Source organism: Eucyclogobius newberryi, unplaced genomic scaffold, assembly GCF_026437365.1.
Source record: "Eucyclogobius newberryi isolate DKJ021-1_F unplaced genomic scaffold, fEucNew1.0.hap1 SCAF_20, whole genome shotgun sequence".
In the NCBI taxonomy this organism is placed as follows: Eukaryota; Metazoa; Chordata; class Actinopteri; order Gobiiformes; family Gobiidae; genus Eucyclogobius; species Eucyclogobius newberryi.
This window is the reverse complement of record NW_027315835.1, coordinates 28,587,511-28,603,014: the sequence shown is the minus strand read 5'-3', so window position 1 is coordinate 28,603,014 and position 15,504 is coordinate 28,587,511. Positions and strand designations below refer to the sequence as shown.

At 47.8% G+C, this 15,504-nt stretch overlaps 1 protein-coding gene across 1 annotated transcript in view; it reads right to left on the bottom strand.

Moving 5' to 3' along the window:
* The window catches only part of spag9b (sperm associated antigen 9b), a 68,609-nt gene that overhangs the window by 42,432 nt on the left and 10,673 nt on the right, over positions 1–15,504 (bottom strand). Inside the window, exons 3-5 of the mRNA XM_072455650.1 lie at positions 14,915–14,985; positions 12,239–12,330; positions 6,042–6,186 (exon numbers count right to left, since the gene is read on the bottom strand). Of these exons, the coding sequence (XP_072311751.1) occupies positions 6,042–6,186; positions 12,239–12,330; positions 14,915–14,985 (308 nt within the window). The remainder of the gene's footprint in view (positions 1–6,041; positions 6,187–12,238; positions 12,331–14,914; positions 14,986–15,504) is intronic.

Genomic DNA, 15,504 nt, shown 5'->3' with positions numbered 1-15,504 from the left:
CAGACAAAAAGTATAAGAAAAAAAGATAACATTTTGAATCTTTGCTGTTTCCCATGGGACGACTTGAGTTTTACAGTTTAAGAAACATTTTAATGTACATTTCAAACTGGTCTCAGCACGCAGTTGTCCTGATTGTGATTAGACAGAACAAGTGGAGAAGACTTTTCAAAACAGCAGAAGATTCTCAGACGGAGGAAACTATCAACCGGTTCAACCTAGAACAGTTCAACCTAGAACAGTTCAACCTAGAACAGTTCAACCTAGAACAGTTCAACCTAGAACAGTTCACCTAGAACGGTTCAACCTAGAACGGTTCACCTAGAACAGTTCAACCTAGAACGGTTCACCTAGAACAGTTCAACCTAGAACAGTTCACCTAGAACAGTTCAATCTAGACCGGTTCACCTAGACCGGTTCAACCTAGAACAGTTCAACCTAGAACAGTTCAACCTAGAACAGTTCAACCTAGAACAGTTCAACCTAGAACAGTTCAACCTAGAACAGTTCAACCTAGAACAGTTCAACCTAGAACAGTTCAACCTAGAACAGTTCACCTAGACCGGTTCAACCTAGACCGGTTCACCTAGAACAGTTCACCTAGAACAGTTCAACCTAGAACAGTTCAACCTAGAACAGTTCAACCTAGAACAGTTCAACCTAGAACAGTTCACCTAGAACGGTTCAACCTAGAACGGTTCACCTAGAACAGTTCAACCTAGAACGGTTCACCTAGAACAGTTCAACCTAGAACAGTTCACCTAGAACAGTTCAATCTAGAACAGTTCAACCTAGAACGGTTCAACCTAGAACGGTTCAACCTAGAACAGTTCAACCTAGAACGGTTCAACCTAGAACGGTTCAACCTAGAACAGTTCAACCTAGAACAGTTAACCTAGAACAGTTCAACCTAGAACAGTTCAACCTAGAACGGTTCAACCTAGAACGGTTCAACCTAGAACAGTTCAACCTAGAACGGTTCAACCTAGAACGGTTCAACCTAGAACAGTTCAACCTAGAACAGTTAACCTAGAACAGTTCAACCTAGAACAGTTCAACCTAGAACAGTTAACCTAGAACAGTTCAACCTAGAACAGTTCAACCTAGAACGGTTCACCTAGAACAGTTCGACCTAGAACAGTTCGACGTAGAACAGTTCACCTAGAACAGTTCAACCTAGAACAGTTCAACCTAGAACAGTTCAACCTAGAACAGTTCAACCTAGAACAGTTCAACCTAGAACAGTTCAACCTAGAACAGTTCAACCTAGAACAGTTCAACCTAGAACAGTTCAACCTAGAACAGTTCAACCTAGAACAGTTCAACCAAGAACAGTTCAACCTAGAACACTAGAACAGTTCAACCTAGAACAGTTCAACCAAGAACAGTTCAACCTAGAACAGTTCAACCTAGAACAGTTCAACCAAGAACAGTTCAACCTAGAACACTAGAACAGTTCAACCTAGAACAGTTCGACCTAGAACAGTTCGACCTAGAACAGTTCGACCTAGAACAGTTCGACCTAGAACAGTTCAACCTAGAACAGTTCAACCTAGAACAGTTCAACCAAGAACAGTTCAACCTAGAACAGTTCGACCTAGAACAGTTCGACCTAGAACAGTTCGACCTAGAACAGTTCAACCTAGAACAGTTCAACCTAGAACAGTTCAACCTAAAACAGTTCAACCAAGAACAGTTCAACCTAGAACACTAGAACAGTTCAACCTAGAACAGTTCAACCAAGAACAGTTCAACCAAGAACAGTTCAACCTAGAACAGTTCAACCTAGAACAGTTCACCTAGAACAGTTCAACCTAGAACACTAGAACAGTTCAACCTAGAACAGTTCAACCTAGAACAGTTCAACCTAGAACAGTTCAACCAAGAACAGTTCAACCTAGAACACTAGAACAGTTCAACCTAGAACAGTTCAACCAAGAACAGTTCAACCTAGAACACTAGAACAGTTCAACCTAGAACAGTTCAACCAAGAACAGTTCAACCTAGAACACTAGAACAGTTCAACCTAGAACAGTTCAACCTAGAACAGTTCAACCTAGAACAGTTCACCTAGAACAGTTCAACCTAGAACACTAGAACAGTTCAACCTAGAACAGTTCAACCAAGAACAGTTCAACCTAGAACACTAGAACAGTTCAACCTAGAACAGTTCAACCAAGAACAGTTCAACCTAGAACAGTTACCTGAAGGGTCTTTGGCGCTTACAGGGCGGGGCTCTGCGTCATAGGGCGGGGCTCTGCGTCATAGGGCGGGGCTCTGCGTCATGGGGCGGGGCTCTGCGTCGTGGGGCGGGGCTCTGCGTCGTGGGGCGGGGCTCTGCGTCGTGGGGCGGGGCCCTGCGTCATAGGGCGGGGCTCTGCGTCATAGGGCGGGGCTCTGCGTCGTGGGGCGGGGCTCTGCTACATAAGCTCCAGACGTCACTCAAACAAAGCAAATGTTCTCTTAATAAATAGAATCTAAATTGTACCCGACTTACACTTAAATTATACAGCCGGTCTCTGCCATTCAAGAACTTGATTTTGGCGCTGTGGGCGTGGCTAAATCTAGAATAATGAAGAAAGAACTTGGAGCGTTTGAGGCCGTGTTCTGCTTCATGCTGCTCCGGTCCAGCAGCCAAAGGGAGCCAGGCCTCTTTGGAGCTAGACCTCTCAGGGTTTGGATCGCTTGAATGGGGCGGTACCGTACTGACCCGCTCCAGAGACCGCCAGTGGAAACGTGCCTCATGCGACTCTGATAGAGGGCCTGCCACCTGCTCGTCTCCATGGAGATATCATGGCATTTGGGGAATGTTCAACACAATGGCATTCCACTTACCGATCACTGTGCCATAGAGACGAGCATGTGACACCACCTGGTTACAGATCAGGTCTATGGAGAGGCGAACCCACTCATGGTCAGAAAGCACAAAGGCTGGAGCGGTAAAGCTGTAACATGGAGACACTTTCAACAGGCTCCATACACTAGTTTTGACTGATTTTGATAAAATGCTGTTATGATCAAAATCCTCTTTTAAGACAAAAACTGACTTCTCTTTAACACAAACTAATAGTACTTTCTTTATGTTTTCATGTGGTCTTAAAATGCATCCAGATCATTCCAAAACTGTTAGGGAAAGTAACAGTCTAGTTTGATAGTAGTTTTAGTGCCAAATAGTGTTTGATTTTTGATACAACCAACAATATATCAAAAACATCATTACAGTATCACTATTATGTGACTGTGCAGGTCGAGACACAGAATATGCTTTGTGGTGATTGTATTTTACAAGTTGTGTTGTAATTCACCATAAAGAATATGAAGGATGAGCAGATGAACTTATGTTCTTAACGAACTTATGATTCCAAATGAATAAAAGAGTCCACGTGACACAAGTGGTTGATCCTGTTGTGCTCAGACAGACTTCACTTCTGTCGTGTGTTGAAATTATACTCATTACACATCAGCATTAACACGGGAGCTGGCCCCTCATTGAGCCGGGTCTCCAGTAGCAACCGCATGGAGACGCCGTGTCCTTGCCCCTCCTCCTGAGCCGAGAGGTGGGCTCAAGATGGGACCACTTCCTCTGGGCGGCGGGCCACGGTCTGACTCAACGCGGACACACAAAACTGCTGCTGAGCATTCAGAGCACAAATCACTTCTTTTGTGGAGAAAGTGAAACGAGTAAAACATTGTCCCACTGGCACCGAGTGTGTCCAGGGTGAAGTGAGGGGGCCCCATCCAGCTCTGTGGGAGGGGGTCCCATCCAGCTCTGTGGGAGGGGGTCCCATCCAGCTCTGTGGGAGGGGGTCCCATCCAGCTCTGTGGGAGGGGGTCCCATCCAGCTCTGTGAGAGGGGGGGTCCCATCCAGCTCTGTGGGAGGGGGTCCCATCCAGCTCTGTGGGAGGGGGTCCCATCCAGCTCTGTGAGAGGGGGGGTCCCATCCAGCTCTGTGAGAGGGGGGGTCCCATCCAGCTCTGTGAGAGGGGGTCCCATCCAGCTCTGTGAGAGGGGGTCCCATCCAGCTCTGTGGGAGGGGGTCCCATCCAGCTCTGTGAGAGGGGGTCCCATCCAGCTCTGTGGGAGGGGGACCCATCCAGCTCTGTGGGAGGGCTGGGACAAAGTACCATCAAATACAGGACCCACAAAACATCTAATGAAGTTTCAATTTTTGATTATATTTAGATTATTAAACCTGTTCCCACCCACCTGTCCGCCGGCGAGCATTTTCTATATCTCAAATATTCTCTTACATCATCACTTTTATTTCCGTGGTCAATACCATTAGTTATACATCATTTTAAAGCTTATTTTCTCAACAAAACGAATATGTCATTGATTTACATTGAATAATTCGCCCCAAGAAGCAATTGCCAATAGTTTGTGAGAAAGTCTCAACTTTTACAAACGCATGTCCTGTTTGCTGTTTATGACGGACGAAACGGCTTTAATTCTGTACATCCTTGTGCTCAGTCTGTCCGTAAGGAATCATTGAAAAACAATATCCACTTGTATTTTTCCTGAAGTTTTCCGATTTCCAGATATTGTCAAGTAAACAAACCTTTCTTCGTTTCTCGCCGGACGAGAATGCGCTTGTCCGGCGCATTTCTCCGTCCATAACAAATGACCTGTTTGACCTATAAAATAATGTTGGATATCCTTCTTTTCTTCAGACTGTTACCTACAGAATGAGACCATCCACCATTTTTTCTGTCCACGGGTTTGTTTGCTACAGCCTCCGCAAAAAAAAATGTGCTGCTTGCGACGCACATGGATTAGTCTGTTTACATCTAAATAGCGCCGCGTGAGAATGACGTAGCTGAGTTTGATTGACATATTATTCTAGCCAATGAGAATAGCTTTAGAAAGAGGGGTGGGACAAAGGCCTTATTGACACAGAATCTTCTGTATTCTCGTGCGTAAGGCTCCGGGAAGGCTGTAATGAGCCAGATTTCTCGGCAGGATTTTGCGCATAACGTTCTCTGAGTTTATTAGCCTTTTGGACGTGCATTTTGTTAGATATATGTATTATTATACCAATACAAAAATAAAATAAAAATATTATAATCATTATTTTTTTTTTAACCTCTATATGGGAAATTCATGGGTAAACTCATATTTACACATTTTCACATATATTGTTTTTAGCAGTTATAATAGGTATTAGTGGCCTACAAAACATCAAAATGTATGTTTTCTTATCATAGAGGAGCCAAAATTGTAATAAAACAGTTTGGCACAGTTGGCACATATTTGGATCACTTGTTCGAATATACTTTTTGATACAAAAAGGTCAACAGCACCAAAATGCCTGTTCCTAGAGATCTGAAACTTTACACAGTTGTTGTCAACAAGATAAACATCATGTACAGTGAACAGCATATGCACACAATGAAGTATGTCATGCTCAGGACCATTACAAATTAACAATATTCAGGCGAGACTAAAAAAGGATGTTTTGTTTATGTTTGGGCCTCTGTAGTGTAAGTTCTGAAGCCCTGACAGTGTTCATGTGCACATCTGCAGAAACTAGAAGGCCTAAGCTTTCTAATGATGCATCACACTCACATGTGGAACATAAGATCCTCTTTTAATAAGCAATGATATCTGGGTCCAACCATTGTGCACAGGGCCAAATAGGCGGATGGTAACAGGTTTTTAAACATGGACCGGCCTCCTGCTGGTGCCAGAGTCAGGACTAAACATGGACCGGCCTCCTGCTGGTGCCAGAGTCAGGACTAAACATGGAGCGGCCTCCTGCTGGTGCCAGAGTCAGGACTAAACATGGACCGGCCTCCTGCTGGTGCCAGAGTCAGGACTAAACATGGACCGGCCTCCTGCTGGTGCCAGAGTCTGGACTAAACATGGACCGGCCTCCTGCTGGTGCCAGAGTCAGGACTAAACATGGAGCGGCCTCCTGCTGGTGCCAGAGTCAGGACTAAACATGGACCGGCCTCCTGCTGGTGCCAGAGTCAGGACTAAACATGGACCAAGGGTTAGGGGTGGGATGTACCTTGAGCACTGGGACGTTAGCACCGGGACGTACCTTGAGACTGGTGTTGGAGCGGGCGTGGCTGCGGTTGTTGAATCTCCACAGGTCGGCTGCGTCCTCTGGCTGTCTGTGGGCATCAGAGGACACGCCGTCTGCCCCGGGAAGCTGGAAGAGGCCGATGGAGACGGGGTGCTCCTTCCTGCAGTCAGACAACATATAAATAAATGCGCTGTGTTAAAACGACGTCAGAGGAAGAAGCAGATTTCACAGAGCGCTTCATGGTCGTGGGAGTTTTAAGATAAGATAATCCTTTAATGTCACACAAGGGGAAATGTGGTTGTTGCACTGCAGTAGAAACAGGAGGAAAGGACAGATTATAGGAAGTTTCAAAAAACACACTCTTAATAGAACTCTTATTAACAAAAACTCCTCTCCTATCTGTTAAGAGTTTTTTGTTTTGTTCATAAGAGTTCTATTAAGAGTGTGTTTTTTGAAACTTCCTATAATCTGTCCTTTCCTCCTGTTTCTACTGCGTTGTAACAACGAAATTTCCCCTTGTGTGGATATTAAAGGTTTATCTTATCTTACCTTATCTTAATAGGGAATGGAGGGGGGGAAATAAAATAAAATAGATAAATAAAAAATAAAAAGATAAAGATAAAAATAAAAAGATAATAATAATAAAATTATGATAATAGAATAAATAAAATAAAGTAAAAATAACTAGCACAATACTAGGTAAAACTATTAGCAGGTAAGTAAACAGAATAAAAACAAAATAGAACACTCTTATTTACAGGTATTGCACATGGTTAGGTCAGTATTGCACGTGTTCAGGACTAACAGTTTTTGTTATAAAGTCTGACAGCAGCAGAAGGAAAGACCTGCGAAACCTTTCCTTCACACATCGAGGGTGGATCAGTCTCTCACTGAAGCTGCTCTCCAGAGTGGACAGAGTGTCCTGCAGGGGACAGAGTGTCCTGCAGGGGGCGACACTCATGGTCCAGCATAGATGTGAGTTTGGCCAGGACCCTTCTGTCCCCCACCTCCTGCACCGAGTCCAGAGCACAGCCCAGGACTCGGCCCATGATGCTGCTGCTCCAGCAGACCACACCTACAGGAGCTGATGCACCACAGAGTCAGAGAAGGTCTTCAGGAGTGGCCCTGTCAGGAGTGGCCCTGTCACTCCTCTGGAGGTAGAGTCCACTCTGGCTCTTCCTGTACAGTCTGTGTTATGAGTCCAGTCCAGTTTGTGGTTCAGATGAACACCAGGTCCTTGTATGAGTCACTCTCTCAATGTCCCGTCCTTGGATGTTCACTGGTGAGGGGGGCGTGGCCTGTCCCGTCCCTGGATGTTCACTGGTGAGGGGGGCGTGGCCTGTCCCGTCCCTGGATGTTCACTGGTGAGGGGGGCGTGGCCTGTCCCGTCCTTGGATGTTCACTGGTGAGGGGGGCGTGGCCTGTCCCGTCCCTGGATGTTCACTGGTGAGGGGGGCGTGGCCTGTCCCGTCCCTGGATGTTCACTGGTGAGGGGGGCGTGGCCTGTCCCGTCCCTGGATGTTCACTGGTGAGGGGGGCGTGGCCTCTGTGGAAGTCCACCACCATCTCCTTGGTCTTCCCCGCGTTGATGAGGAGGTGGTTCCACAAAGTCCTGCTCCAGTCCTCTGTCCTCCACATCATCGTCTGTGATGAGTCCGATGATGGCAGAGTGGTCAGAGAACTTCTGCAGGACACAGCTGTCCATGTCTGAGGTCTGCAGTGTAAAGGGTGAAGGGAAAGAGAGCGAGGACGGTGCCCTGGGGCCTCCCACACTGCAGGTCCCCCACACTGCAAGCCCCCCACACTGCAGGCCCCCCACACTGCAGGCCCCCCACACTGCAGGCCCCCCACACTGCAGGCCCCTCACACTGCAGGTCCCTCACACTGCAGGTCCCCCACACTGCAGGTCCCCCACACTGCAGGTCCCCCACACTGCAGGCCCCCCACACTGCAGGTCCCTCACACTGCAGGTCCCCCACACTGCAGGCCCCCCACACTGCAGGTCCCTCACACTGCAGGTCCCCCACACTGCAGGCCCCTCACACTGCAGGTCCCTCACACTGCAGGTCCCTCACACTGCAGGTCCGAGTGTCAGACACATAGTCCCGGGCTCTCACAAACTGGGGTCGGTCTGTGAGGTGGTCCAGGATCCACTCTGCAGGTCGTACTCCACACCAGCCGTCTCCAGCTTGTCCCTCAGGAGCTGATGGTGTTGAAGGCGCTTGAAAGATCGAAGAACAGGATCCTCACAGAGCTGCCAGGCTTCTCCGGGTGAGAGAGAGAGCGGTGCAGCAGGGAGATGACGGCGTCCTCCACTCCGATGCCAGGACGTATGCAAACTGCAGCGGGTCCATGGCTCACGGTGGAGCGGAGGTGGTCCAGGACCAGCTCCAGTGTCTTCATCAGGTGGGACGTGAGAGCCACCGGCCTGAAGCTGTTGAAGTCTTTGGGGCGCGGTGTCTTAGGCACAGGTACCAGACAGGAGGTCTTCAGACCTGTGGTACCACCCTCAGCTTCAGGCTCATGTTGAAGACATGCTCCATAACTCCACACAGTTCATCTGCAGGACTTAAGGAGCCTGGGGCTGATGCCGTCAGGTCCTGCTGCCTTCCTCACTTTAATCCTCTTCAGCTGTCTCCTCACCTGTGCTGCTGTGACAGTCAGTGGTTGACAGGGGGACCGTGTTCTGGGGGGATGGGTGAGTCCAGGCGAAGTGGGGAGCTGATGGTCCGGGGCAGAAGTGTGAAGAGGAACGGATTCATCTTTCATTATTGACATGTTGATTTAAAAAAATGAATCATTTTGAGGAACAATAGAGTGAAGAAAAAAAAGAGTACCATTATTTAAAGAAATGAAGAAAATCAAATGTATCTATATCTGAAGCGGTCATAAAATGGCAGCTAAAACAGCATACAAATGTGTTGATGATATTTTAGTATTCAAATTGGTTTGATATATTTCAGTTCATAAATGCCACATTACTCCAATGGGTAAAAATAAATGTCTGGAACTGTAAGAGATGAAAATGCATCTTACATTTGGACCTTACTTTATTCAGAATATAATGTTGGGTTAGTTTATAAAACAGAAGCCTGAAGCTGCAGAACAGTGGTCCAGCATCCCTAATACTGTACAGAGGAGGACAATGGCTGCCATAGTAACCCAGAGCTGGCAGCCGGCAGCCCAACAATGGGCACTATACCATACTGAGGGCAGAGGTCACATTCTGGACCCCTCGTGCAGGAGGACATTTCAGAATGCTCTTTTTAGGTCTTGAAAAAGGAACAACAAACTTTGTCCTGACTTTGGACTGACTGAGGCTTAAGCAGAGCGCTGTCCCCATCGTGCAGCGGGAAGAGCCGAGCAGGCGTCTTAACTGACTGACGGATTAGTGAGGAAGATACCACAATCTCTCAAATACATAGTAATTAGGTACGCGATGTGACAGTTGTAAATATATCAAACTAGCAGTACCAGATTTATTATGCAGTATTTTATAACATGGCAAATGTGTACCTGTGGAGGACATCAAATCAAGTGGTTTTGGGGAGGTTTGCTACAAAAGGCAGTGGACAGAAAAGGCAGTGGACAGAAAAGGCAGTGGACAGAAAAGGCAGCGTGCTCCCCAAAGGTCAAGAACCCAAATGTAACAGTGTTTAACTTCTACAGTGCTGAACTGCTGCATGCACTGACATCACACCATGGCCTGGCTGTCCAAGACTTCACTTTCCTCAATTACACTGACGTCAGACCCAAGTTTAACGACTCAGAGTTCTGATGAGCATGATTGACCGGCAGATTGACCAATCTGAGAAACGCATGGTCCATCTGAATCAAAACAAATATGGTGGATTACAAGATAACTACATTTAAATATGACTACACCGATCACATAAATGATTTAAATCATAATTAGTACTTCCTTGTTATGGTCATAGATGTAAAGCCTTAAGACTAAAGGTCACATGGAAGACAGCAGCCCAGGCACTTTCTACAACCACTGACCAGCCGGACACAATCCCAGTACCTGCTGCTGCCGGCTCTGGGCAGAGAAGGCAGGCTTCCAGTGGACACAGAGTAGTGCACAAGCAGCAGCACCGACAGCGACACCAGCACAGCAGAGTTGACCACCACGGCGCTGCCCACAAATCCAAAGACAAACAGCAGCATGCACCCGGGGTTCATGGCTGTGGCGCCCCCAGCAGCCTCTACATGAAGGGCCCCAGCAGCCTCTACATGAAGGGCCCCAGCAGCCTCTACATGAAGGGCCCAGCGGAAAGCCCCGAGGAGAGAGATGGCATCGAGCGCTGTTCTCTTCATGAGCAGGTGAGGAGTTTGCTCTGATGCTGCGCAGTCTAGAATGCTCCGACACTCCCCCCTCGCTCCGGCAGGCCCCTCCCCCCTCGCTCCGGCAGGCCCCTCCCCCCTCGCTCCGGCAGGCCCCTCCCCCCTCGCTCCGGCAGGCCCCTCCCACCTCTCATGTTGCCGCTCTCTCTCTCTAAAAGGCACTGGCTGTTTGAAAAAGTGGCTGCATCTTTATCTTGTTGAAGTTGAAGTCAGGTTGTTTGTAGACAGCGCAGACTTTCGTTTCTAAAATAAATGTATTAATATAGGATCTGTGGTGTTTAGTGAAACTAAAATAATACAAACATTTAAAAAGATGATTGTAAACTGTAGTGGCCAGGAATGTTTTGGAGCATTATTGTTAAATGTTTATTGCCAGGTTACTTACTAGCTGTATGCTAATTTCACATTGCTAAAGACAATAATCCACACAAAACAGTGCTACAGTCTGTCAGTAGTTTTCACAAACTGGTTTTAAAAATGCATTAGTGCTAACTTATGGAATGGCACCGTGTAATGGACGTTCTGGAAGGGTCTATATTTGAAGCTTGTCTTCACTTTTGAGCATATGAATGATTGATGTGCTCTGCTGGCAGAAGTCAAATCAATATTTTGAAATGACAAATAGAATGACTTTTGTAAACAGTATGATGCAACAGATATTATAAATTCATACACAACTATATAAATAGGGGTGTTCATGGTTAAACACATAAATCATCACTAAATGCTTAACATTTTGTGCTTTCATTTTCATTGTCAAATAGATATACTTGCGCCACCAGTTATACAATTGTGATGCCTGTGGTGTGAATATTTATGGCCTAATATTAATTATACATGGTTTATTTAACCTGGATCTCACAGAGAAGAAAACAGACTGGATTGTTCAGCTCTATTGTCAGAGATGTGGAAACAATCGATGTTTTTCCCACTTAAGCTAAGGTGAGTGGCTAACGTCACACTGAGTCGTTTATTCATAATCAGGATTAAACAAAGCGTCAATGGAATAATAGAGGATTTTTGGCGCTCAATCTGAGTCTCATTTCCTGGTGGCGTGGACAGCAGTTCTCCCACATGTCAATCATTCCCTGCGTGCTGCTGCACACCTGCAGCCTGGTTCCCATAGCAGCATGTTTCCCTGGCTGCACATGTGTGGTTGATATGTCAGTGTGTGTTTAGTGAGTTCCTTCAGTTACAAACATGACACAGAGAAAGACTGAGTTCAAGCTCAGAAGAGACGGAAATCTGTGGAGAGGAGAGATGATGCGATCGAGCTAATAAACAAACACACGTGCAGCAGCGAGGCTGTAGTGTGCTCACACATGAGGTTTGATGGGAGGCGGCCTCTCGAAAACAACAGGAGGGGGGGTGAGTGTGCGCATGGGCATTTTATAAAAAGGGACTAACAGTCGCTTGAGATCTCAAATCGGCGAAAAATCCTCTATTATTCCTTTAAAAGAGCATTTATAGAGGTCATGTTGTGCACAGTTCAAAGACCTGCTCTGCGTTTACAGCTCCACACTGATCACTCACTTCCCTGATGCATTCTGAACATCCAAAATATTCGCTGCAATGAGAGGAATCGGGGAAATAAAATAGTCCTGTTTTTCACATTTTAAAACTGTGAAAATCAGTTCCCCTTGAAGATGAGGGAATCTTTCTTTGGAAATGCCAGTGTTGCAACACACTGCAGTCAATATTTAACCTGGCCAGCTAGATAAATTCTCGCAATATCTGAGTTCCATTGTCCCACATTCACACTCTCTTTCATGCACCACATAATTGGACATCTTTGACATCCTGCCCAAGGATACAAGGACAGTGTGCACCACCGCCCCCCTGTGGCGTTGTGTGTGTGGTCTCACCGTGTCTTTGTGGGGCCTGACTCTGAAGGTTCTGGGGCAGGTCCATGCTGGTGTTTGGTCCTCTCCAAGTGCTCCATGTAGCTGTGGATCATCTGACACACAAACACACATTGGCTTTAAATCACATGTGTGGACATTGCATGAATTTCTTGAAAACTGAGCCAAAAACTATTCATAACTTGCCTAACCTTAAACTTAACCCTGCAGAGGTCAGATTGGTGTCGATGCCATTGGAGTTTCCGGTTTAACCCGATTGGCCTGCACGAGGCAGCTGGGCGTTCTATTTCATCCCTTCTGACCGCCAGAGGCGGCGCCTTAAGCACTGAATGACCATCTTTTGTGCATGCGCAGGTCGAGAAACTAATGACAACAAAGTCACCTGTGACCTCTCTGTGACCCACGTGAAGATCTATAGTCACGTGACACCGAGAGCCCAGTCCCTTTTCCTCTTCTCGCGCAGGTTTGTGGAGTTAAGCGGAAACACATTGAATTGTTTTCTTCTATTCTCTTCTATTCTCTTCTAATATATATAATATATAATATATATTATTTATTTAAATAAAAAAAATTAAAAACATTATTTAAAAAATAAATAAATAAACAAAATAGGGAGGCGTTCACGGCCTGACCTGGTTTTGTAACGGGCACACACCTGGTGGGCAGCGCCCCGGGGCTAGAGTGAGCGTTCGTATTGGAGATGCTGGAGACACTGGCCTGCAGGGCCTGTATGGCGTCGATGCAACAAGACGATGAGCACGACTTATGTCCCTCATGTTTGGGCGTGGAGCATTTGAGGCGAGGCCTCACAACAGATACTTGCCCCAATTGTATCATTATGCCTCATTCGGCCTGGAGAGCCCGTCTGGAGGCGTTTGAGACCGTTAACTGGGATACTGAGTCGAGGTCAGATGGTCGTAGCTCTGGTCGTAGCTCTGGTCGTAGCGCAGGTCGTAGCTCATGTCGTAGCTCGTAGCTCTGGTCGTAGCTCGTAGCTCTGGTCGTAGCTCGGGTCGCAGCTCGGGTCGTAGCTCATGTCGCAGCTCAGGTCGTAGCTCATGTCGCAGCTCAGGTCGTAGCTCAGGTCGCAGCTCAGGTCGTAGCTCTGGTCGCAGCTCAGGTCGTAGCTCTGGTCGTAGCTCGTAGCGCAGGTCGTAGCTCTGGTCGTAGCTCGTAGCGCAGGTCGTAGCTCTGGTCGTAGCTCGTAGCGCAGGTCGTAGCTCTGGTCGTAGCTCGTAGCGCAGGTCGTAGCTCTGGTCGTAGCTCGTAGCGCAGGTCGTAGCTCATGTCGTAGCTCGTAGCTCTGGTCGTAGCTCAGGTCGTAGCTCTGGTCGTAGCTCTGGTCGTAGCTCTGGTCGTAGCTCTGGTCGTAGCTCTGGTCGTAGCTCAGGTCGTAGCTCTGGTCGTAGCGCAGGTCGTAGCTCTGGTCGTAGCTCTGGTCGTAGCTCGGGTCGTAGCTCATGTCGCAGCTCGGGTCGTAGCTCATGTCGCAGCTCGGGTCGCAGCTCGGGTCGCAGCTCGGGTCGTAGCTCGGGGCTCGTAGCTCTGGTCGTAGCTCTGGTCGTAGCTCTGGTCGTAGCTCTGGTCGTAGCTCTGGTCGTAGCTCTGGTCGTAGCTCTGAGCGCAGGTCGTAGCTCATGTCGCAGCTCGGGTCGTAGCTCGGGTCGCAGCTCGGGTCGCAGCTCGGGTCGCAGCTCGGGTCGCAGCTCGGGGCTCGTAGCTCTGGTCGTAGCTCTGGTCGTAGCTCTGGTCGTAGCTCTGGTCGTAGCTCTGGTCGTAGCTCTGGTCGCAGCTCTGGTCGCAGCTCGGGTCGCAGCTCGGGTCGCAGCTCGGGTCGCAGCTCGGGTCGCAGCTCGGGGCTCGTAGCTCGGGGCTCGTAGCTCTGGTCGTAGCTCTGGTCGTAGCTCTGGTCGTAGCTCTGGTCGTAGCTCTGGTCGTAGCTCTGGTCGTAGCTCTGGTCGTAGCTCAGGTCGTAGCTCTGGTCGTAGCTCTGGTCGTAGCTCAGGTCGTAGCTCTGGTCGTAGCTCAGGTCGTAGCTCTGGTCGTAGCTCAGGTCGTAGCTCTGGTCGTAGCTCTGGTCGTAGCTCTGGTCGTAGCTCTGGTCGTAGCTCAGGTCGTAGCTCTGGTCGTAGCTCAGGTCGTAGCTCTGGTCGTAGCTCAGGTCGTAGCTCTGGTCGTAGCTCTGGTCGTAGCTCTGGTCGTAGCTCTGGTCGTAGCTCTGGTCGTAGCTCTGGTTGTAGCTCAGGTCGTAGCTCAGGTCGTAGCTCAGGTCGTAGCTCTGGTCGTAGCTCAGGTCGTAGCTCAGGTCGTAGCTCTGGTCGTAGCTCAGGTCGTAGCTCTGGTCGTAGCTCAGGTCGTAGCTCTGGTCGTAGCTCAGGTCGTAGCTCAGGTCGTAGCTCAGGTCGTAGCTCTGGTCGTAGCTCAGGTCGTAGCTCAGGTCGTAGCTCTGGTCGTAGCTCAGGTCGTAGCTCTGGTCGTAGCTCAGGTCGTAGCTCTGGTCGTAGCTCAGGTCGTAGCTCAGGTCGTAGCTCTGGTCGTAGCTCAGGTCGTAGCTCTGGTCGTAGCTCAGGTCGTAGCTCTGGTCGTAGCTCAGGTCGTAGCTCTGGTCGTAGCTCAGGTCGTAGCTCAGGTCGTAGCTCTGGTCGTAGCTCAGGTCGTAGCTCTGGTCGTAGCTCTTACCTCCGTGTGTCTCTGGTGAAGTGCATTATACTCCTTCTTGAGCTCCCCCTCCCTCTCCTCAAATCTGCTGACTGCAACAAGAAAAAACAAAACATAAAAATCACATTAAAACTAAACTTTGAAACATAAAACATGATTTAGTTTATTTGAATGAGTTAGTTTGCTGTTGCAGGGAGAAAGAAAATAATAAAATAAAAACTAATCCGTTGCAGTGTTATTCCTGAGCCACCAGAGGGCCTCCATGCATCACGGTGACATTGTGAATATCTGCGTGAATAAATATAAAATAAGATATTGTCGTTTTATTTCAAATTGTCCAGGTTTGATCAGTTTGCCACCTGTAAAATAGTGAACTTAACAACAGCTGTGGGCATTTTACATCATATTTAAAGACATGAAAGAGGAAGTGTGGAGGACATTAACAGGAAGTGAAGCCTCTGTAAAGTAACAATGGTCTCAGGATTATAGCACTTAATAACAGTGAAATGTTGTAGTTATGACTCGGGTTTGAAGCAAACTATTTTTATTTTATTGCAGTGAGTTAAAGTGCTTTGATCAAATAACCTCTTGTGACAATGTAATTCACTGAA